This window comes from Aythya fuligula, chromosome 2 (genome assembly GCF_009819795.1).
Source record: "Aythya fuligula isolate bAytFul2 chromosome 2, bAytFul2.pri, whole genome shotgun sequence".
Lineage (NCBI taxonomy): Eukaryota > Metazoa > Chordata > Aves > Anseriformes > Anatidae > Aythya > Aythya fuligula.
In genome coordinates this window covers 85,925,504-85,951,001 of record NC_045560.1, presented here as the reverse complement: position 1 = coordinate 85,951,001, position 25,498 = coordinate 85,925,504, and the positions used below count along the sequence as shown (strand labels likewise).

At 39.6% G+C, this 25,498-nt stretch overlaps 1 protein-coding gene across 1 annotated transcript; it reads right to left on the bottom strand.

The window, feature by feature from the left end:
• Nucleotides 1-6,707: 6,707 nt before the first annotated feature.
• Nucleotides 6,708-25,360, bottom strand: NSUN2 (NOP2/Sun RNA methyltransferase 2). The gene is made up of 19 exons (XM_032181103.1): nt 25,310-25,360; nt 24,968-25,125; nt 24,764-24,868; nt 24,563-24,668; nt 23,846-23,917; nt 22,531-22,615; nt 21,379-21,571; nt 20,945-21,019; nt 19,790-19,920; nt 16,642-16,715; nt 13,956-14,086; nt 13,263-13,359; nt 12,114-12,286; nt 11,502-11,594; nt 10,928-11,063; nt 9,497-9,577; nt 9,130-9,268; nt 8,064-8,103; nt 6,708-7,429 (listed from the first exon to the last, which is right to left on the bottom strand). Exons 1-19 carry the CDS (start codon nt 25,358-25,360, stop codon nt 7,024-7,026), a joined length of 2,346 nt encoding a protein of 781 aa, XP_032036994.1. The 3' UTR covers nt 6,708-7,023.
• Between the last annotated feature and the right edge of the window lie 138 nt (nt 25,361-25,498).

Genomic DNA, 25,498 nt, shown 5'->3' with positions numbered 1-25,498 from the left:
CAGAAAAAGGAATCAAAGACTGTGGAAACTTTTTCTGTTTACTGACGTGAATGTAAAAGAATGCATGCACATAAGAACAAATATGTGCAAAATGAGATTCAAATTAGCAAGAGAATTACAGGATAACAGAAAATAATTTCATGCACAGTTTGTTCTTACCTTGTTGAATGCCTAAAGAAAACACTGATAAATATATTCAAGGGAAAGGTTTCAGCAGATGATTTCAAGCTGGACTATGGCTTCTTTTGAATCAGTCCTCTCTAAAGAGTATCAGTAATTAATGTATCTAAAATGGTGAACTAGCCCTGTAGAAAGATTGCTCATGCACGTAACATTGATGAAAAGGTGTCAAGGGCCAGGGAAAGAGCAGGATAAAGAATAATATAAGAAGTTAGACCTAATGACATAAATTCAGTCTTCAGATTAGACAAGCCTGATAAGTATCATCTAAGGATACCTAGAGAAGTAGCTCCCACTGCCTCAGAGCTCTTAACGGTCTGAGAAACCGAGCTCACAGGAGATTAGAAAAGAGCAGATGTTTTTGAGAGAGGAGCCTGGAAATAATGGAACAATCAGCTTAACTTCAAGGCTGTCATTCTGGCACCTTCCACAATCTCTAAGTTACTTTTACTATAACAACAAAAAATATAAATCCAAATAACCTACACTGATTCTGCAGCAATTTCACACACACACCAAGAAAATTTATTACTAAGGTGTAAAAGAACATGTTTTTAATGTGTTTATAATGGCCTCTTCAACTCACAGCTGAGTGCATTTATACCTCTACACTTAAAAAAAAAACAACACAAAAACAACAACAAACCAAAGCAACCTCAGAGTGAAAGCTAGGAAATTGTAGGATGTAGAAATACATAATAAAATAAGTTTACTATAAACTCAATAAGGTCTGTGCCTACGCAAATGACAGATGTAAAATCAGGAAACAGATCAACTGCGACTGGGAAACATGAGGTGATGTGAAGATGTCTGTGGCACAAGAGAAGTAGCAATGTTCAACCCATTTGGAAAGTGAGGGGTGTCTTTCACTTATTTGTAAATTGTCATTAAAGACGGTGTCAGCTCATTGTTCCTGTGGATTTGTGCTTAATACCCTATAACCACTAAGAAGGGATGATACAGAAAATGGAGGGAGCTTTCCTCAGAAAAGATACGTATCTGACTACAGGCCTGTAACACCCAGCTCCACCTGTTATCTGGGGGAGAAGGTAAAAGCTCTGAAGAAGTATGATCCCCTCTTTCTCTGCAGTTTGGAGGGCATTTTCACCAGTATGGCAGGTAACATTGAAAACAGCGAGACCTGATCGTGTGGTAAAGGCCTTGCACCACGTAGTGCACGTCCTCTGCTACCCTGGCTATCTAGAGGCCTCTCAGCAACAGACCAAGCCTAAGGAAACACATTATCTTCCACCCATCCTGCTATCATAATTATCCTTTTTGTTAATTGTTTTCTAGGCGGATGAAGAAGTTGATTGGGTTTTACTCCTCTGATGAAACACCAGCATTTAATACCCTGACTTGGATGTCAAGCTAAGGCAGACACAAACACACACACACAAAGCCAGGGCGGACCTCAGGCAAGGGGATGAGAAGCACTCTGCATTGCTGTTTCGTTAGTACTTGAGACTGTCCCCAAGAGCAGATCCATTATACATTGACCCAGACAGTAAGACTCAAGGCTCTCAAACACCCCTTGCTCGTAGGACATATGTGTGTGGGAAGTGGACGAAGCTGGGAGCTTCTGCCTGTTCCTTTTTTAAAAATGGTGCAGTCATGACCTTTAGCTCCATTCTGCACTGCAGGCAGAAGCTGAGGAACATGTTTTCTGCCTCCACAGCCCATATTTCTAGGAAATTTTACTGATCCACTGAGAGATCATGAGGCATTCCCACAAGTTTTTCTGCATTAAGAGGTACATATTTTAAATTGGGAAAAAAAGCTATGTAACTTTGCATTAAAAATGATCCCTGCAATTAATATGATAATTTTAAAAATTGTCCTTCTAAATAACTGACATTATTTATCATCATGAATATGCCACCATATAAAAAGCTCTTAACCTATGATTACTGAAAAAATCTTTTTTTTTTTTTTTTTTTTTTTTCCATATTTCAGAGAACTTTGCACAAAGCTAGTTATATTTTCTTCTTGTTTACTAAATTGGAACATTTCACACATCTACAAGGATTTTTTTCTGTCATCAAGAGAAAAGCAATTTAAAAAATCAGAATATGAAAATGAAGCTACAAGGCATGGAAAACCAACAAGAAAATTCTGGAATAAATGCAGCAGCGTAAATGTCATGAAAATTCGGAGTCATGAAGTAGCCGAGGGGTTGAGGGTAGTGATTGTTTCCCTCTGCTGATAGCTTGTGAGGCTGTACCTGCAGTACAGCCCATTACAATGCAGCCCAATAGGTCCCCATTAGAAGAATTGTCAACATACTGGAGAAGCCAACCAGTCAAGACCCACCAAGAGTTAGGAGGCTAGTCTGTGATGAACGAGATGAGGAGAGAGCTGGGTTCATGTAAGCCTAGAGACAAGGCTCCCCTCTTAACCAAGGGGGTTTTGAGTACTTTTGAGTACTTTGTATTTCTTCAGGAAATGCCAGTGCCTCAATTCTACACCCCAAAAACTAGATGTAAGTGTTACCAACCCCATGTTGGAATTGGGATAATCAATTTCTCTGTAGTAAACGGAACACTTAAAAATCACTAAGAACGCTTACCCAGTTCATCTCTCTGCTTGTTTTTAAGTGCCTGACTTCAGCCTTCCACAAGGTCTTTAACAGTTCCATCTGCTGACTTTATTTTAACATTTTCTTGCAGTTACAGAGGATGCTGGTTGGAAGGGACCTCTGGAGGTTTCTAGCCCAACCCCGTGTTCTGAACAGGACTGTAATAAACACTCAATCACGTCAGCTGTGACTTTGGCTGACTCTTGAAAACCTCTGAGGATGGAGATTCCATTTAAATGTCATTATATCAAGAAACAATACATTGTAGAGTTGTCTAAACTATTTTTTTTTTGTCAAATATGTTGACTTCTGTATGTTTATTGTAGCCCTGGAAGCCAAAAAGAAATCTGATGTTTGAGTAATGACTGCAGATGAGGCATTATGAATGCTAGATACATGCTGAGTTTTGCGCTGCTGCTCTGTTTGGAAGGAAGCCAAACAGCAGATGATAGAATAAATATAAAATGAAAGTGCATCTTTTTCCATAAGCGACAACAAATTGCTCTGGGTTACTCATTTAAAGAAAAAAAAAGCAACATTAAAGGCAAACCCGTATGTAGCCAACAGCCCGCTTAAATGTAACTGTATAGAAATACCAGGTGCAGAAGTAAGAAAACTTAATTTGCATTCAAAACAAGGAGCCATCCTGTGAGTAGTAGACAAGACTACAGTTGAAGAACAATCCTCAGGTTTGCTGCCGTGGCTGTCCCATCTATCTTCCAGAACAGGGGTTGTGTTTTCACTCTCTCATGATGCCTGAATGCTTTCCCAGCCACTCTCACTACCTGTCAGCGTTCAGGTTACAATGCTTGCTTCAGAGGAGGGGGCAAAAAAAAAATGCATGCAGTGCTAAGAGTGCATCAAGCCGACTTTATCAGGATGCTGAGTGGCAGTAACAAAACAGCCGTGCTGCCCGCGCTGTTCTGCTGGAGCTTGTTTACAAGGCTCGTCCTGCAGAGACACCACGGCACAACCACGTGCTGACCCTGGCTCTGCCAGCAATGCGGCGTGAGCACACAACTGCTTGTTTTCTCCAGGCCAGTTTTCCCACTGGGAGAAAGCAGCACGCTGATTGCCCTTTGCTGCGGCCCAGGATAAGGGTTGTCACGGGAGCTGAATCAGTTTCTTTTACTGCTAACACTTTACTTTGCAAAATCCCACTGACTTCTAAATAGGCTTCAGATATTTAAGGAAAAAAAAAAAAATCATCTTGGTGCCAATTATGGTACATTAATTCAGAGGGAAACCAAACTGTCAGAATTCTAGCAAACTTCCAGAAAAACTAACATTCGGTAAACGCTGAAGACAAGGCTACAAAACAGTATCCACTTGGTGTTTCCCCTCCTTTTCTTTCTATTTTTCTCATACAATGGATGATTTCCTGGCAGCACCATCAACTTCTCCTGAGGGCATCTCTGAGCAGAACCTAATCAGAGTATTCTTTCAGATGCAAGAAACTTTTTATTTCCCCTCTATCACATTTAAAACGCCCTGCCACCAGTGCAAGCATCTACGGTCCCTGTGTTTCTAAAAAATGCCAAACTGGAGAAAACTCTCAAGACATCTAATAGGGACTGCTTACAAGGATGGACTCAATTAGTGAACTACAAACCTAGTAATTTTGAATTTACGTTCTCGGACCTGACAAGATGACTACATCACCTCTCTTCCTTCTAGACTGTTCAATTATCTGCAGCAACCAATGCTCAAAACCACCCAAGCAGATGTTCATCCATCTGACCATTAGAATCACAGAAGCACATACCTCGCAGAGAAGGACAAACACACAGCTTTTCATTGGATTTCCAGCCTAGGAAGCCAGGACAGTGTTTTCGGCCACTGCCTAAAGTCTTGGGCTTCTCTCTGGCAGTCAAGGTAAAAATAACTAACTAGGACAGAGCAACCACAACAAGCAAACTAGCAGTATTTCAACAAACAAAAAACCAACGTCTGTGTAGTGTTGTTGTTTTTTGGAGAGGGTGGTGGTGTTTCTGAAATACAGAGTAAAACTGCCGATCAGTGCAAGAAAAGTAGACTCCCCGTTTCTTGGCTCAAATCTCCCATTAGCACTTGACAGGAAGAAAACAAACAAACAAACAAAAAAACAAACAAAAAAACTAAAAATAGCAAAATTTGTAGATATTGCAGGAAAAGGGGACAACTCAAAGAATTTAAAATGGTCCAGATGTGGGCTCTTCATCTATTAAGTTACACCTGATTTAAATAAGTTAATAATCTAAGACTGCATTTTCCTTTAGCTCCCAGACATAAGCTTTCTATTCGCATTTTAGTCTGACAGTGGCAAGCTGTCAAAAAAAAAAAAAAAAAGCCATCAAGACTGTTCTTTTATACAGATAGCTTTTTGCCAATTGCTGCAATCAGCTGTATCAACAAGTATTTTCATCAGCTGAACCTGAATCGAAACCTCTGCAGAGTCACAGACTGAAACGAAGCTTAAATTACTGCTCAAAGGCACCAACAGATGCAGTACATGAAGCCATCAGTTCTGATTTCTTTACATAATTTTTGACCTTCTGATAATTTGTGGACATCATTAGACCATAAAAATAATGGCTGTGTTATAATTAGTCTTTAGGGCTGAGTACTGCAGACTGTATGACGTTGATCATGCAACTCTTCCTCCATTTCAAATACCCAACATGTAAAAATAAATGCAAACATATGAAAACGAATGCTAATTTCATGCTTTAAGTTGGATGCTGCTACATCAGCAGGATTTCTTTTCTTATGTATCTTGTTAGAATTAAAAACTATACTTTATATATACTTTCTTTCGAAAGAAAATTCTGCTATGCAGGACCTGTCAAAAAGCTACCCATCCAACTGCAGCTGTCAGTTCAAGGAGTGAATTCAAACCTTGGTTGTGGATATGTACCATAGAGCATTTAGCTCTAACAAGCAAAATACAAGGGTAAGAACATTTTTATTAACCTATTTTATGAACTCTCAGGAGGAAAATGAGTCCTGTCAATGCTTTTTCACTGCATACGACTTAGCATCTTACCAGAGGACATGTCACTATTTCAGTTTTACACCTCTCCCTCGAGAATACACCCTGTGATGAAGTAGTTCAAGGGCAGGCATCAGAAAGTCCGGTGTAGCAAGGTACAGCAAACGGATCCAAGCCATGTTAGGACTTCATCAGGAAAAACAAACATTGTAAATTTAGTTTGACAAGCAGCACAAATATTTGCATCACATGGTTCTACTGCAGGACAATTACTTGTACCACCAGTCACCTTCCTTTCAGGTCAACTTGATAAAAGTAGAAAGAAACTAAGCCACAAAGGGTGGAATGTAAATTATAAGCTTTGAGGACAGCTGAGTAAATTTTTTTAGTCAGCTTATGTAAATCACCCTTTTGGCCCCAAATAACCTCTTTTAAACATCTACTCTATGACAATATACATACTGCTTTTTTTAAAAAAAAGTATTATTTCAACTATAAACAAGTATCTTGCAGAAATTAGAGACAACTCCCATTTGATGGAATGACTGAGAAACAGAGGACTACTGTAGCCATGAGGGACAGTCACAGACTCTTTCAGGCACATTCCAAGACATGAGTCTGAAGCATGTTCAGCGCACCTGAAGATCTAGTTAAGGACATTCCACCTCCCTTACAAAGAATTTGCCACTCTGCTACGCAATATTTTATTCTGAATAAATTAAACGGGCTTTTAGTTAAGTATCCTATATGTTTATGTATTTGTATGCATACTTGCAATGATTCCCTGACCCAGTAAAAAAAAGAAACAAAACACATGTAAATAGTACTCAGGTTGGGTGGTTGGTTTTCTTAAAGGAAAAAATATTATTTCTAGAACTTTTATGCTTTGAATGAAACACCGTGGTTTTTTTTTTTGTTGTTTGTTGGTTTGGTTTTTGGTTGTTTCCTTGTTTTATTCTGAAGGAAATCTTCATAAAATGCAGAACAGTTCCACAGGCAGTTTATTTGTACATACCATTATTCCATTTCAAAGACAGGCTTTAGATTTTACTGGTGCATGGTCCATTGCCAGCAACAGACACTCAAACCCACCAGTGAAACTGAGCTTAAAAATGGTACAAATAAGACATGTTTGAGGAGAAATCTCTTTATAGTTTTTGATTTAAAAAATAAAATAGGTGAAACTTTAAAAAAGGAACATCACATTCCAACTGAAACTTTAAAATATTCTTCTATGCTAGAAGCAAGACTGGATGAGTTCTCAGGGAAGCAGCCAAGTAATAGAGAAAGAAATTTAATCTTTCACATCATTTGTATCACTGTCTTTACTTTCCTGGCTTACATGATTGTTGCTATTTTTACTAAATTGACCCAAATCCTCAATTTTATTTTCTACTTCCATAGCACTGCTTTCCACAGGACTGTGGGAAGATTCTTCACCTATTTCTGCTTCCATTTTTGTGACTAAATCATGTTCTTTATCTTCCACATCCATTCCTTCCTCCGTTTGTGCTGCTCCGTATTGACCTTCTTCCTCTGTTTTACCTTCTGATTCCTCCTCTTTCCTCTTTGCTTTAAACACTTCAACTCCCATCATCCTTAGGTAATGAAGTCTCTCATTCTTGGGCACAAAGGCACGGAGTGATGTCTTTCCTTGCCAACCACACAGCACTATAGGACACTGAAGCTCATCAGGTTTTCTACAAACAAGCAGTATATTTGGTCAACTAGGAAAAGGTGAATCTTGAAAACTTAATTTTGTAGGCATATCCTCATAAATAAACACACAATCTTTAACAGTAAGTGCAATTTATAACTATCTGTAGAAGATGCAAGTACTTTGTTCGTAACTTCAATATCTAAACATCTACCTGCTTGCCTACCAGCAAGGAATGAAAAAGGAAAAAAAAAAAAAAGCTCTAATGTCTGCAACATGTAAAATGATTTTCTGGCTTTGATGGCTTCTAAAACTAATTTAAGCAACAGTGCAATAGAAGCTTACATTTAAAAAGATATCTCAAAAGCTTCTGAAACTGCTTAGGCAACAAAAATGAACAATGGAAATGTTTAATTTTTTCCTACTCCTTAGCAGGGAACAAAAACATCACATGCAATCATACTGTGCATCTCTGGCAGAACTAGGGGCTCTCCTTTATAGAGCAACTGTTTTGAAAGCACAAAGGCAAGATAGCTTCTTTCCCTTCTAATTCTTTGCATTCTGTCTAGCTTCATTGTTGATATCAATGCATCTCCACTTTTGTTTTTCTCAGAGTGAAAATAAATTCTTGTCCAAATTTTAAAAGCAAGTAAACTGAAAGCAACACATCTACTTACTCTGGGTCTGGGTCATACTTCAGAACTATACTTCCCATCGCTAGGGCACGGTGAGGGGGGAGAAAAACAACAGATGTGTCACTTGGTGCAATGTTAACGGTGAATGATAGTAATTAGAAAAATATTGAAAAAAAAAAAAACCAATTTTTTAGACAGCCTCACAGCATGACTTTGACAGCTGATCAGCAGTTACCTACATCAATACCATAAATTATAGACAATAACAGTGCTTATTTATTTATTTAGCCAGACCAAAAATATTTAGTTGCGTCAGCAATTGCCTAAAAAAGTCCCCAAAGCAAACAAATTAAGCTATAAAACCACATAGTGGATTAATTCACTCAGAAGATCCAGTAAGGACCTTTTACTTAAGTAAAATGGACATGGTTTAGTGGCTGATATTGGTGGTAGGGGGATGGTTGGACTGGCTATCTTTGAAGTCTTTTATAACTTTAATGATTCTATGATAAGAGTATGCCAGCCCAAATTTTATTTCTGATGTTTTTCCCATTTTGTCTCATCACATACCAAAGTGACCCGTGATGACTTGGAAATAAAGTGATATAAATAAACAGAAAAAAAGTCTTAATTTCTTCAAGCATCCAGCACTTAGGAAAAAATAAATCAGCATGAGTCCATATTGCTCCCCATATTTAAGACAATAAAATCTGAGTACCTAAATTTGATACACAGAATCATGAGAAACAATTTCAGATGACAAAGAGTTTCGACTGGCACACTACGAGAAGCAAAGATCAACAGTCAACCTAAAATTTTTCTTCTTCAGGTATTTTAAACGCCTCATACTACTGCTGCGTGAATTCACATGTTTTGCAACTTCTCTCTTCTCTGGAATTCATAAACCTCAAGGGCTGTGACCAGAAAGGACTACAAATCCTAGTAACACACCGGGCTTCAGTAATGCTTCACTACCTAATTAACAGGTTTAACATAACTTCAGTCATTTTTTTAAGCAAATACAGTTTATGTGAGTGGATTTTTCTCTAGTTTTCTGTTTTAAACATCATAATGATTGTTTTGTCATATCACGAACTAGAAGACTTACCCATGTCTTTGACTTTCTTCTGTGTTTCACTGCTAAATTTACTTAAGAATGGATTTTCCTGGGTTAGCAGAATTTTAACATCTTCTATGCAGACATTTATAATCCTTGCATGAATGAATGGGTATAGAGTGTATATCCCCTGTATAATAGATAAATATAATTATTTTGAAATGTGCCCTCTACTTTCTGAAGGAGAAATGTTAAAAACAGTACGTGCTTTAGCCGATACCAGAAGACAATTTTCAAATGTTAAAACATTCTAAAAATGCAAATTGCCCTTAATCTGACAAATTTAGTGCCAACTGTGCTCTAAGCTCAAGAGGACACCAAAGTTATCTTCTCTGAAAATAAAATACTATATAATTACCTCTTGTGCTAATCTGAAGGCACATCCGAACTGCTCACCATCACTATTGCGAGACCAGACTTTTATCCCTGTGTTAATAACCTGCAAATGGCAAAGCAAATAAGCATCATTAAAGAGTACAAATTCTAAATTACCACTTTGCTTTTCCACAATTGCTTTACTTAAACTAGGAAAAAAGGCTAACTCTGACACATCTGCTCATTTGTACTGGGCACTTATTTAAGTTCATGTAAACATTAATTCAAGGAAAAAAGGAATATCCAATATCAAAATATAGTTCTCTCTGAAGTCTTTTACTCCCTTCCATGTTGCAAACTGAACAATGCAAAAAAGAGGTAGTCTTAAAATGAGGGCACCCAACTATCAAGGTCTAATTTTAATCTTTGTCAGAAATTTCTGTGTGATTTTGGGAAATTCAATCAAGGACAGGATTTTAAAAACAGAGATGCTTAATATTAGGACACACATCCACCAAGGTATATGTGGTACCCAAAGTCTTACTGTCTAGTGAAACACACCAGTTTCTTGAAATTGTCAGTTTTGTAGCCATTTTCTGCATGTGGGATAAAATAATAAGTATTTATCTGTCTTTAAGACCTGTAATGTGTACTGGACAAACTCAGAAATATTCAGTTTTCAACTAAACAAGACCCTAAACCACACCTGATCTAGCTTTGAAGTCAGCCCAGTTTATTCAATGACTTTTAAGGCAAATCTTTAGCATGTGGACTATTTATTTATTTATTTAATATGACTTCTGTTTAGCATGGGAGTCATAAACACTAAGATGCATTTGAAAATTTCCAATGCAAACCATCCTCCATGGCCTGCCGAATCCATTTAACATGGGAGTCTTATTAAATAAAATAAATAAATGTTTTTCCTCCTCGATCTGTAATTCACAAAAAATATTTTGTATGTCAACATCATTCGGCTTAAGCATTTTTCAAAACATTCACTTGTTGAAATTACTTTAAACAATGTCCCCATATAGCACACACAGCTAATAATTCAACTGAAGTTATCTGTTGTTTTTGGTAGGCTTTCAGGATCTTAATGTGTCCTATAATTATAAGGGGCTCATATCTACAACAGCATCAGCGTAAACTTGTGATTACTTGTGAAAGTAATTGAAGATCACAGAAGAATTCATGTACACACACAAAGAGCAGCAGTTATAGTCCCTTCCTCTATTCTTACGTTCCCTTCCGCCTGCCAAAAATAACAGTGCTTTTAATCTTGGAGACTGATATTTACCCCTCTGAGATAGTACTTCAACTCTTTAACAGAGGATGGAAACAGAGGAAAACATTCAGAGTAAGAAGAGGCCTATTAGAGGGCTACTTCTTCATATGAATGGTCAATTCTGCAAAAAAGTTAAAGGAGGCATCCACTGATGCTTATAATCTCTGTTGTGAAGATGAACCATACCTTCATCTTCTCACTGTTGTTCAAAAGCACGTTCCTTAGCTCCTTAGAAACCATGTACAGCTGTCTCTTCTTTCCTTCTTGAGTTCGAGTTAGTAAATTCATCTTGGGAAACGAAGGGTCCAATGCATAAAACTTCCTGAGGCCATATAATAATTGTTTTGGTTACATGAACAATGAAATCACATACTCAAAATGTACAAATTAGCATATTTGCTTGAGCTATCTCTAGAAACACCTTCAGCCACTTGACACTGGCTTCAGTATACAACAACTAACATTTCCGAGATTTCTAAGTACAAAAAACCTAACATTTCTAAGCATAAGAAAAGATTCTTGGTCATAAATACTGAGATTCATTTGAAATTTTCCAATGCAAACTGTCCTCTGTGGCCTGCCAAATCCAGACATTTTAGATTTTCATTTTAAGAGCTCAAATGTGGAGGAAAATCTTGTAAAATGGTAGGGAAAAAGCTTATGTATGACCAAGTAGATCCATCTTGAGTGATTAACTAAATTATTAATATTCCTAGACTATTCGTAATCCTACCGTAAAAACAGAAACATTTTTTCTTACTGGATAGGTTCAAACAATGGATCATCTTCAGGGAGAAACACAAAAGGATCTTCTTTAAAACCAAACATCTTCATTTTTTTAGATGGCGGTGGTCTAAAAAGCAAATACCATTGTCAATTTTAGCAAAAAGTAATCAGTTTAGAATCAGTATATTCAGTTCATTTAGTCAACACTTGCCTTATGATAACAGTAGCATGCCAAACTTGATACTGACATTCTCCTGTACTTCAGTAAGACAATACTACCTATAATTTAGCTTCTTAAAATAATGAAGTGAAAGCATGAAGTGAAAGCAGTGCTTGAGAGCAGAAAGCACACAAAGAAGTATGCAGAGATTTGTGAGGGAGAAATTCTAGAGGCAGTTAAAGATCTTCCAAAGGTTAACTTCTTTTCCTTGACAGAGAAGAAAGAGCTAACAGACTTTGCAAATGCTAATAGGCAAGGCAGTCATTTTCCTAATTTGCTTAAACACAAGACAGACACAGTAATGTAGACAACTGAGCAAATTCAGTAATTCTTATTGACCCATTTCTAAAAGAGTCCAATAACAGAAGAACTACACAATACTCAGCAATAATGAGGCGGTCACAAGACAAATACTTAGTCTCTTACCCACATACTCCTCCTTTTTTGCTTTGCTCAGTGTCTGAATTCTGAGATTCCTGCATTTTCTTAGACTCTTCATTTTCAGCAAGTGTTGGTTCTTCAGCAGTATCTTCAGAACCATCATCTGCATTCGTTGTTACTTCAGCATCTTCTGTTCTCTGTGGCAATTTCTGATGAACCTATTTCAAACAAAGTATTTTCAACAAAGACAAAGCAGTACCTAATTGGTAACAAAAGGTACCCATACCCTCTCTTTGCACATGCTTAGTTCTTATCAATTTGTATGGAAGTGCTTGGACAGATCGATTTAGTTAGCTAATCTAACTATTGAAGTCCACAGGTTGCATTACTGTTAAGCATAGCTCTAGACAATGTCTTACCAAGTTTACAAGAAAGGTATTCTCGTACCATTTATAAAATCATGTTCAAGCATTCAGAGATCACTTTAAGCCAGGACCTGCTTCTTTCCTCCTAGCAGTCAAAATGACACACACAGCCTGCTACACAAGCATTAAACTGCACTGAGTGCTACAGCATTAAACTTTGAACAGTATAAACTATTTGGATGAGGCCTGCCTCCAAACAAATGCTTTCTCCTTACTGCCGCAGAAGTTTTACTCATAAGGGCTTCTAATGAAGCATATCAAATAAACTGAAACAGCTAAAAGGGATTCACACAGGAGTTTCTCTCCAAGATACAGTCTGAGATCAAACAAGTCATATCAACTTAAAATACTAATAATTAAAAACCACACAACTGACAACAATGGATCAAAGTCAGATGGCTGAAGCTGCTGCTGCTCCTTACTGTTTTACATCTATTCCCCTGTTGATAATCTGATGGTCTCAATCTGCTAGTGAATCACTTCTGAGCAACCCATCACGTAGTAAGATAAACTGAAATCAGAATTGGCTTACAACACAGTAGAAAAAAACTTTTAGCAAACAGATCACACAGCCGAAGGCAGTGACAGCTTCAGCTACCCTGTCCAATGTGGTTCTGTAGTTCTTTCAGAGTCTTAATTTTCTGTTCAACTTTTACCTTGCTATTTCACAATGATTTCAGAATCCCCTTTTTCTCCTATATTAAAAGGAGATGGTAAATTCCAGAAATGTTATTGAAAGGTAGCATTTTGCTCTTTTAAAAGACGTTACCTTAGGCTGGCGTTTGTTCCATGGCATTGGAGATTTTTTTATTAAAACAGCCACAAAAAAGCCTCCTGTGTTCTGGTGATGTGGCAATATCCTAAGACTACAGGGAAAAAAAAAAATTGCAGCAGATTCATCATCAGCATTCAGACTCTTGCAAAGTACTAGAAGCATCACATTTACTTTCAGCATAAAGTACCCCTATCAGGATTGCGCAGATTTAATTCAAGGTAGGAACAGGATCTAAAATAGAGCGTTCTGACAAAATTACTTGCATCAGTGCAACGCATTCATTTCACCATTCACATCTGAGCTTTAATGACTCATATCTAAATGCTATTTTTAGAATAACTATGCAAAGTCCTTCATAGAAAATAAGTCACGGTGTTGAATTGATAATGCTTAGCATACTTTTCCAGTAATATTGCTCATGTATCTTTATTGGTTGCAAAGAAGCTGACCTGTTGTATTAATACCTATTCCTTGTAAGCAATGTTCACTGAAATCTAAGTATTGTGTATTGACATTACCTATGAAGCAACCAAACTGAATTCAGACCTGTACAAGCATAGCGTAGACATAATGCAAGTACAGGCATACTGCAACACATTCCTATCTGAACTCCTAATTACAATTTGTCCGTCACCATAGGAGGTAACCATCAAAACCTCATAAAATCTACTTGGGAAAAACTCTTACCAACGCTCCAGATTCATTGCCTTTAGCTTCTCTTCATCCTTTACTGGAAACATAGTGGGACGTATTTGTGTTTGTCTATTTAAAGGCACATCTTTCCACTCTTCAAACCACTGTCCATCTTTCAGCATGACCTTCAAAGAGGAAATATAAATAACAAAGAATACAGGTCACCATTTTTAATTAAAATACTTTCAAACCAAGGTTCAGATGCCTAGAAGTTATTTTCTGTTATAGTAAATTAAATTCTTTATAGCTCATTGTTCCTATAACGTGCATTGTACGTGTGCACCTAAGAGCAGGAGATTCTTGCCAGCCGTGCCTCTTTCCTCCACTTTGTGGAGGAAAGCACTTTGTGGAGGAATGCTTCAAAAAGCAAGCAGTCCAGTAGACACTGCTGCGGAATCAACTGCATTATCTCTGTTAACCTTCCAGAACATACAGAACACCAAAATTCAAAGAATGAAGGACAAAAGATTAGTCCTTCAAAAAGTCCTTCAAAAGATTAGTATAAGATTAGTAAGCCACCATACAGAGAATGTCACTTATTTTTCTCCGTGAGACTGGCTGTGAAACATCCTGCTACAGGCACCTTCCAAGCAGTATACAAAGAAGAATGCTGATCATTCTTCTTTGCATTCCAGGAAAGACAAGAAATGAGGAATCCCAATTTTATTTTTTAGGAAAGATATAAGCACAGAGCCCCATGACAAATACAAAGGTCATAGATAGCGATTTTTTCTTTTAAGGAAAGCTACTTAACAACCGTGTGTTGTCATCTTATTCCACTGAAGGCTCAAAGCTTTTAAGGACTCTTAGGATATAAGCAGAAGTTCAGGCACTGAACCAATTACACCTAAAATACTACCCTTTTGCAGGTATTTCAAGTCCAAACATGCTGCATGCCATATTGCTAGATGGAGACAAGATAGACTGCGATTCTGAACTGTTTTCCTTTGCAAGTCATGAGTTCAGCTGGGGAGAAAAACCACGAGACCGATAAACAACTGGATGTGTAAACAAGTCTGGAATTATAGTGGATACTAGAATAATTGCCCAACAGCCCTGCTCTGTTCAGTTTCGGTTTGCCTGTCAAACCTCCCAGTGTAACTGCTGGAATGACAAACCATCAAAAAGAATGCACTGAACTCCTTTCTATCACACGTTTTGTTAGCTTCTTGTTAAGGTAGAACAAAGACTAAAAGCAATGCAGAAGCAGATTACCATTACCCAAAGTTAAAATATTCTTTCCTTCAAGATTATGAAATAAGTCACTGGAGTTCACTCATGATCTGACTTAAGGACAGAGTCCTGAATGCTGTTTCCAAGCATCTAAACATCACGTGAACAAAACCTTGTTTTCCTTTTGCTGTTTCCAGAGATTTGATGTGAACTCATGCTCAGGAATATTTAATATAATCGCAAAGTCACAGAACTCCCATTGAACAGATGTTTCACCAGGAAACAAAAGACTATACCGAGCAAAAACAGTGCCAAAGCAAGCTAATACATTCAGTGACAAGCTAGCTAGCAAGGCTTGAAAAGAAGGTAGTAGCAGCAAATAAAAGCTGAAATATGTCTTGCAAACTTCCAACAAATTTTATTAGCTTTTTTTTTTTTTTTTTTTTTTTTTTTTTTAAGATACCCATAAGGGGGATTTGTATTTCAATTGCAATCACAGAAATAAATGTTCCAGGGAACACAATATAATCTTTGCAATCTTTATGTATATATTTGTAGCCTTACACAGCACAGACAAAATAAAACAATGATTATAGAGCCACAGTTATGAATTTTACATTTACCTTTCAGTTACAAGAACACAATTGAAACTTATGGAACTATAACAGCAAAGAAATCAGCCAGCTTTTAGGCTGGATTTCTAACAGCAGAACATAAGCAAACCTTTACTCTGTGCATCTTGTTCATTAGCCTACACACAGGCACAAACCTGCAGACTGTACCACTGCAAGAGACTATGAAATGGGGGTGAAAGACATAATAAGCAATGGTGTTGCAAAGGCACATGCTTATAAGTATAGTTTAATCAGAGCTCTTTTCCCTACTGCCAGGATGGCTGCCTACTTCTCTTGATTATACTCTTAACAGGAAGTTGAAGAAGCTCTGGTTTGGGGTTTTTGGTATCCTTTTTTTTTTTTTTTTTTTGCCCCTCCCTACTAGTCTGTTTCCAGAACTGGAATCAGATAAAGTCTGGAACAAAATACTGAATTTCTACTAATATTCTAGGATTACTCACATCACTGCAGCTTTTACAGTTTATTTCCACAATGGATTTAACAGCATTTACTTCCAAATGATTCAAATGGACCAGCTAAACAACTGTAATATCTAACAGCTATAAACTGTAAAGAGGGAGGAAGAGGGCTAAATTAAAATGTGCCTGAAATTATGTTGCCATCTACAGGCCATCAGCTGTGCACGGTAGGAAAGGAAATCATTAAGAAAGCAGAGGTGATAGAGCCAAGAAAACCCAAAGTAGAAGAGGAGAGCAGATGAGGAGACAAGAACTTACCATTAGAAAGATTTTACCTCTCTTCTCTACAATAGTCTAAAACTCTCAACAGCAAGTTGCTAACCTTATTTCAGCTCAATCTAATGTTTTGAAATGTCCATAATTTAACACACAGCTATAGACCAAGAACATCACAGAAATACCACATTAAAGTACCTTCCATTTTGTAATTCCTGGCATCCTCTTCAGACCTGGCAACTCAGAAGAGACATCAGCAAGTTCTAAGGCACCTGGAATGTCAGAGATACAAAACATTTTTGAAAACACAATTTGAGAGTTGTTCTCCTAATTAACTTTTATAATAGTAGTTTTCCTTAAAGTTTTAAGACCACTTTAATGCCTTTGCTTTTTCAGACTTCCAAGGAACAAAATACAATTACTACAGTGCAAATCAACAAGAAAGATGCTAAGAGCTGCTCATACCAACTACAGATGTTTGCAACCTATAAATCAACCAAAGAACAACGTATGGTTGGTTAGACACTTTTCCCAACTGCTACATAGTGTAATTCACCACAACCTATATAATTAAACATCAGTGTTCCAGGCAGCGCAGTCATAGAACAACTTCTGTTTTCACTTACTTAGCATTTGGATTCACAAAACTGCTTAAGTATTTTTCACAGAAGTACTCTTCTGGGATGAAGAGTAACCTCATAATTTCTTTTTTTTTGTGATTCTGAATAGTTATTTAAAAATACGGCAGACTTCTCCTCATGTTTTTCACAATTTATCAACCTCTTCTACATGACTAAACATTTACTTTTACAGCGGCTAGCTGTATGTGACAGCTGGAAGTACGTCTTTTAAATAAACGAAAAAGTGATACAGGTGTACATATTCTAAAACGTCAAGCTGAATGAGATTCAATATGTCATTTGTGTCTTTCCTTTGAATATTCTTGACTACTTCCAGCATGACTTCAGCTGATGCCTCAAGACTACATCAGACCAATCGGGCATTAGACCAGTAGCAGAAGCACTACAATTCCCAGCAGAGAAACGTGGTACAAAATTGCTGTTTCCTTACTCCTTCTGCCCTGAGGGGAAAGGAAACACTGATGTGCTCCACAAGAAGCAGTACTACAGAGTGCTACGTACTAAGGACTGACCTAAGCAATTCCTCAAGGTGCAATGCCCCTCACAGACCACTGCACTACAACTTCGCCCTTCTTTAACCACATCTATACTCAAAGCCCTGTGAGGATAAGGTTTGCTCACTGGGATACCCAAATGGGCCATCCATATGCCATGGCCCAATACTGCAGTAAAGGTGCTTACTTCCAAGTATTACATTTGCCCCAAATGCTGCAGTTGCTGACCTCTATCTATTTCCATTCTCGGTTTGTGATCCTAATAATAAACTCTGTGGAAAAATTCATGCAAAATCCAGTTAGTTGACTCCCAACTTCAAGATCCTGACTCAGAAAAAAATGTCCCTCAGCTAAAGTTCAGAAATTTTGGTTACTGAACCCTACTGAACCCAAATTAATGCACTGCACCTTCCCAGATCAATTTTTTCACTTCTTACTTCATCTCTTACTTTCACCTCTTACTTCAGGTGATTGAGAGTTAACAGCAGCATATGCAAGCCAAAAATGTACAAAAACGCAAGCCCAAACAAATTTACAAGCATGTTAAAATGTGACTCAAAGGACGCTGATGGTATCAGTGACTCACACTTACTGGCACGCAACAACATTCCTCAAACCGCTTAAGGACACTCTGATTTTTACTCCTATGGCACACATCAGTAAGGTCCCACGCTGTGTTTTCCAAAGGGAATGTGAGTATCAGTCATGGAGCCCAACCAGTGGAATCAGAAGACAGGTAACACAGACTGACTTCTATTGATTCTACTGTACTTTTTGCATATCATTAATAGAGCTTGGAACCGTTTTAAAAGGACCAATAAACTCCCAACCAACCCCTAACTTGTGTGGGATGTGCTGCTCCAGCTAGATGCATAGAAGGATTCATCCCAGGGTACTCAGAGAGCTGGCTGATATCAATGCCAGACCTCTCTGTTATTTTTCAATGTTTCTGGGAATCTGGAGAGGTCCCGGTCAAATGGAAGCTGGCAATTGCTGACCCAGTTTTCAAGAAGGGCAAGAAAGAAGACCCTGGTAATTACAGGCCTGTCAGTCTCACTTCAGTGCCTGGTAAAATTATCGAGAAAATTGTTCTGTGTGTTATTGAAAAACACCTGAAGGACAACACAGTCATTGGCTGGAGCCACTGTATGTTCAAGATGGGAAGGTCCTGCTTAATGAACTTAATTTCTTTTATGACAATGTCACCCATCTTGTTGACCAAGGGAAATCAGCTGATGCAATCTTTTTTAGTTTCAGTAAAGCTTTTGATACTGTTTTTCAAAGTATCCTTATGGACAAAATGTCCAGCACGCAACTAGATAACTACATAATATGATAAGTAAACAATTGACTGATGGGTTGGACTCAGTGTTATAGGCTGGCAGCCAGTGGGGTTCCCTGGGGCTCCATTTTAGTTTTCATAAATGACTTGGATGCAGGACTTGAAGGAATATTGAGTTTGTGGAGCTGCTGACTCCCTTGAGGGCAGAAATCTCTTTGCTTTCCAGAGAGATCTTGACAAATTAGAGAGCTGGGCAGTCACCAACTACATGAAGTTTAACAAGAGAAAGCACCAGATTCTGCACCAGGGAAGCAGCAACCCTGGCTGGGCAATGAGAAGCTGCAGTGCAGTCCCACATAATATGATCTGGGGGTTTTAGTCAGTAACAAGTTGAATATGAGTCAACAGTGTGCCCTGGCAGCCAAAAGCACTAACTGTACCCTGGGGACCATCCGGAACGGCATTCGCTAGCCAGCTGAGGGAAATGGTTGTCCCACTCAGCTCTGCACTGCTGCAGCCTCACCTCAAGTGCTGTGTGCAGTTCGGGGTGCCACGATATGAAAAAGACATAAAACTATTAGAAAGTGTTTAAGGGAGGGCTACAAAGATGGTGAAGGGTCTGGAGGGCAAGATGCATGAAAAGCGTTTGAGGTCCCTTGGTTTGTTCAGCCCCGAGCAGAGCAGGCCGAGGGGAGGCCTCATGGCGGCCTGCAGCTCCCTCACGAGGGGAGCAGAGGGGCAGGAGCTGAGCTCTGCTCTCGGGGGACAGTGACAGGACCCAAGGGAACGGCATGGAGCTGGGACAGGGGAGGGTCAGGCTGGGAGTTAGGGAAAGGGTCTGCACACAGAGGGTGGTCGGGCACTGGGACAGGGGGAGAGGAGGACTGAAAAAATAACATTTCCCCTACTGTCCAAGATTGCATTCTCACCTTGACTCTTTTCCAGCAGAGCTGCGATTACAGCTTCATTTTCGATAGGATTCAATGAACATGTAGAGTATACCATTCTCCCACCTTCTGCCAGCTGTTCAACACCACGGGTCGCAATTCTTAACTGCAATCTAAAAGAACATTTTTGGTCTAACCAGGCATCATTCAGGAAACAGAAACATTTCCCCCTTTTTTTTTCAGGGGAAGCTATGCTACCTATACCTCAGACAAATAGCTCTCCATGGGCAAACTCAGCACATTCTGAGTTCAACAGTTGTCACCACACACAAATTAAATTCAGTTGTAAAGTGTCAGCTATCCCTGTGCTGCACACACACTCCCAATTACACCTGTTAAAACAGCAATTAGGTCAAACATTAATGGGACTGCATGGCAAGTTTTAACACAGCGTTCTGTATTTTCTTCTATCTAGCGCCCTGTCAAGTTTATAATGAAGCATGCAAAACTAGGACAATAACCCCCTAAGCCCTACTTTTCTCAGAAATCTAGAATTAAAATGAAGTGTAATATGACCGTTATCACAGACGAAAACGCTTAGCTAATGCTGGACTTCAGTGAAGAGTATCTCTGAGCTGGATGACCAGCTTATACTATAGCTGCATACTTGCAACTGAAATAAACCCTACAATTACAAATGAGTTGCCAAGCAGTAACAACATGCCATCACAGGCCAGCTGAGTCACACTAACTGAGCGCATTCCCCACTTGCGACAAATGCAAATAAAATGTTCTAAGTTTTTCATCTATGCTTAAATTATGGCTTTTTTACCTAGTACCTTGTATGAGGCTAAATACTCATTTACCATAAATTAACTTCAGTGTCAGGTAGCTGAAACCATTTATGCATGGGCTCCAATACTCTAGAATACACTAAAACACCACTATTAAGTTTTACAAGTTTCTGTGATTGTATCAGTTATTTTCCATCAGTATTTCACCTGTATAAACATTAGGAATCCTATCCAAATGATCTAAAATATTAACCCTTTCTGGGAATAACATATAAGCTCTTGATTTGAGAGAAAAGGAACACTGCTTTGTCATATATTAATATACAAATCCACGCGAGTGCTAAAAAGGTAGGAAAAGGAGGAGGTGAAACAAAAGGATGGATGTATAACAAGCATTTGTTACCCATGGAGCTGCAAACTGTTTTGTGTTGTCCACTTCTTCCATACATCAATGTTTTTCCTCATGGTTCCATCTCCACTGTAACAGAAGTCAAACACATTTGTATTATTTGTGGGTAAAATTAATTCCATATCCAAGTCATTTACAACTGCAAAAAATTAACAGTCCTTCTCCCATGTTATGCCGAACTGTTTATGTCTATGCTATATTTGTATTTTAATATTCTGAGCATAAAATGAAAATTTGTAACCCTTCAGCTAATCAAATTTAAGTACCACTTGGAATAATAAAAGGCCACCTTGATTTGGTATCCCCTTACCTACAACAGTTTAAGAGATTCACCTTTTTTGTATGTAACCAAAAGTTACACAGTAAGCAACACAGAAAACACCACTTGGTAACACAAAAATACAAGTACTGGTATACGTGCAAGATACCTGCACGGGACGTCACATAAAATCCTGTCGTAGAAGAGGACCTCTTTTTTTCCATCAACGTCTATTTGCAGATTAGGAATACTGGAGGCATCGTGATTTACCACCATGATGCATGGACTGTTTAATCTTTTAGCCTGATGAACCAGCAAATAGCACCGCTTGTTGTCAACATCGTTAGCAATTACAAAACCCTCTGTGAACATAAAACAGTGGGAAGAAGCATTACTATTTAACAGCTAAATAATTTACACAGTGGCTTGCTTTATCTTCAAATTTGCACAGATCTTTTACTAGAGATTCTTATTTAGAGGACCATTTATAAACAGAGGACCCCTAACTGAACGTAAATTAAGAATGCTAAGGTCTAACTAATGTGACAAATAACAGTCTCAAGATTTCTAGCTTCCATGCAGCTGAGTTTCCAAGGTACAACCAAGGGCCCTTCCCTTCTTGTTCTCAAAGTAAAACCTTTGGAGATAAAACCTCCTCTACCACCGCAGATTTCTGTATTACACTGAAAATCTGCTGGTGTACAGAAAGAACACACCCCTCCAAATTCACAATTTATGGAGACGCTATTTTCTGTGAGCACCTAAGTAAAGGCAGAGATTTGAGAGTGGTGAGGCACCAGAACAGGCTGCCCAGAGAAGCTGTGGATGCCTCATCCCTGCAGGTGCTCAAGGCCAGGCTGGATGGGGCTTTCAGCAACCTGGTGTAGTGGGAGGTGTCCCTGCCAATGGCAGGGGGGTTGGAAATGAGTGATCTTTAAGGTCCTTTCCAGCCCAAACTACTCTAGGAGCTTAAAGAAAGACACTTCTGATAACCTTCATTTAAGGCTGAAGCACCTTAATCCAAGTGCAGAATACAAGCAGAACATAAAGGCGTGCAGACCACCACATAGAAATTGATCTGTGATTGCATCTATTGCACGCTCAGCTGTGAAGATAAATAATCCATTTCTCTTTTTCAAGCCAAGGAAGCCCACAACATTTCAAGGAAAAGCCAGAGGTATTTTCCATCTCATATAATTCAACCAATGATGGAATTCAGTACACAGTTAAATGCAGTTGCCATCTGTGATATTAATCTATTAGATAAAAAGGGGGAAATTTAAAGTCACAAATTTATTTTTGCTCATTTTTCCAAACTTACTGGGAAAAGGATCATTCATGTCTGCATGCAACATTTCAATGAGCTGTGCAGTCTTAGATCCAGGTGCAGCACACATATCTAAAATCTAAAAAGACAAAAAGGTTAAAAAGAACAAGCCCTGCCTTCTACATACTTGAAAAACGTCCTATGTATTCTTGGTTAAATATATGTTTTTGCATATAAACACAAAATGATTATGATTACTCAGAACACTGATCTGCAAGAAACTACAAAGTACAGTTCCGTTCATAAAAACATCAATGGAAACAGTTTTATGTCTAAGGGTCTACAACATGAGAAGAACTTTGGCTTGTAGGGAACAACTAAACCAGCTGAAAAAATACAAAATACAAATACAAAATACAAATACAAAAGCATGTGCAAAAATATTCAATTTGTGTTTTACATGAAGTCAAACACATTTACTACCTGTTCAACCCCACGCGAAACTCAAAACGTACCTGTGACTCATTAGGACAATCCCTATCACTAAATCCTTTCAATGAAGGAAGAGGGAGATTTAAAAATTTTAAATAAAGAAGTGCACAACATGGCTGCTTAAGATCACAGGGCACTTTTAACTAGCTCCCTGACACAGATTAGAAGAGTAAGGCCACCTGACCGTCATTCATTCTGACCTGAAGTACAGTGCGTGCAAACACGGCCAAGTTTAGAACAGGAAGTCTGCTACCAGATACCTCCATCCCTACAATCTGCCACTAGAAAGTGTCTTGTGCGTTCCTTAGCCACCTCAAATTTAAGTTAGCAACCTGTAATTTTCAGCTACCATCAACAGCAGGTTTCAGTTCACCGAAATTACTTTGCCTAACAGATACACAGATCAGAAGTTTGCAACTTCTTCAAAAGGTATAAAGGCTTCTTCAAAATGTATAAAGGACTGAAAATCAGCTGGTAGAGAACATGACAATTGGGATCTGGAAAAGCATGTCTGTTCACAGCATGACAGATAACAGGAAGTTTAAACATTTAGTTACCTTACTTTAAAAGGGGGTTGTAACACAAATAGGATACCTAACCTGGATACAGCTAGTTACATTTACACACCAAAATTAAGATCACGCAACTACATTAAAGCGAAGTCTTTTTTCCTTAGTATTGCTTATAGCTGAAAAAGCAGCTGTCTCTCTGTCTATCTATTTATGAACTGAACACTAGTTGACTGGTGTGTTCTACATGCAGAAAGCATAAAACGTGCCAACATAGAACATCAGCACTGATACCGTCATTGCAGGCTTAGTTTAAGCAATCTGTCTTACATGAAAAAACCCTAGCGTGCATTGTATTTTAGAGTTACCTTATGATGAGGATTAACATTAAGCAGCAGAGGTGGGATCATACTAACAGCCTCTTGACGACTGATATTTCCCTTAAAGAAAAAAAAACATTTGACAAGACAAATCATTTATTTTACAATAAACTATAAACTAAAAAGAACAAAACACTATCCTTACATTAAAATAACAAAGCAGTCAAAAACACAGCTTCAAACTTAGGATTAAATTATGTAACCACATAAGAATCAGTATTTTCTAAGCCGAATTTTGGATATAGTCCATTTCTATTAATTCTACAGTTGTAATTTCTGCTCAAAAGAAAATAGAAGCTGGTTTCAAACAAGTGAAAGTGTGAAACATCCACTATTACAGGTACGTCTTGGTGCGTTTACACATGTTTTTTACCCCGCCCAAGCATCTGTTTTTTAACAGCAACTAATTACTCCAGAAGCACTTGTTTTCACATCTCAAACAAAAAATCGTGATGATGTTAGTAAAAATATTTAAAAGTGTAGTTATGTGCCGGAGTTATGGGATGAATCAACGTAATATGGAGCGATATAATTAATTGCTGGAGTTAGTGGATGAATCAACGGAATATAAAATCCAGATTTCTTCCGATTCAGGCGATTTCTGGGAGGAAAGGCACTGCCTCAACCTGTCCCGCCACACTGAAACACAACTCCACATGGGGCTGGGGAGCAGCAGCGCCAGGACCTGAGCGGCCGGGCACTTACACACTCGGTCTCGCTGACCAGGAACTGGTGGAACTTCTCCAGCTGCGGCGACTTGCGCAGGATCTTTCTGCTCAGGTTGGTGTGCCAGGCTAGCTCCTCCGGGTACCTGGGGCGCGGAGGGGAGACGTAAGAGAGGGGAAGGCGAGGAGATGGGGGCGGGATGAGAGGATAAGGGATGAGAGGAGGGGGCGGCGGGCTCACCAGCTCAGCGGCTGCGGCATCTCCACCTCCTGCCCGTCGACGCGGAGGCCGCGCAGCTCGGCGAAGAAGCGCTCCTTGAGGCAGTGCCGGATCTCCCTGGCGTGGCTGCGGGGCGAGAGGCGAGGCTGAGGGCCGGGCCGGGTGCGAGGCCCGGTGTCCCCGTGTAGGCCCGGTGTCCCATGCCCGGTGTCCCGGTGCCCTCACCTCTTGTACCCGGTGATGCGCAGCGTGGCGGGCAGCGGCTCGCGCAGCGCCGCCATGAAGGCGTCCCACTCGGCGGCGGGCACCACGGCCTGCTCGCGGTAGTACCGCTCGAACAGCGCGTTCTCCTTCACGATCTCGGGGTAGCCGCCGGACCAGCCCTGAAACACACCCCCACCGTCACGCACAGCCCGGTTCAGCCCGGCACAGCCCGGCCCGGCCCGGCCCGTCCCGGTTCTCTCTCACCGCCTGCTCCCCGCCGCCGCCGCCGCCCCGCTCCTGCCGCTGCGGCCGCCGCCGCTCGCGGGCCCTGCGGCCCATGGCTGCCAGCAGCCTGCCCAGCACCGTGATGGCGGAGCGGGCGCCGGCACCGCCGCCACGCGGCGCTCCGCGCATGCGCACCGCTGTCACCACCGCCCCGCTGCCACCAGCGGCGCCGGCCCCGCCCCTCGGCGCTGATTGGTGCGTGGGGATGAATGGGGCCGCGCGGCTCCTTCCCTCCCTCCCCGCTTCGGCTCCTTTCGTCTCCCTTCG

Excerpts from the sequence above, each read along its gene's own strand:
- NSUN2 (XM_032181103.1), bottom strand. The coding sequence starts at position 25,360 with ATGCGCGGAGCGCCGCGTGGCGGCGGTGCCGGCGCCCGCTCCGCCATC. Across the intron at positions 21,020-21,378 it reads TTATGTGACGTCCCGTGCAG|TGGAGATGGAACCATGAGGA; the intron begins GTATCTTGCACG and ends CTTCTGTTACAG. Across the intron at positions 7,430-8,063 it reads AAGTATGACCCAGACCCAGA|AAAACCTGATGAGCTTCAGT; the intron begins GTAAGTAGATGT and ends GCTTGTTTGTAG.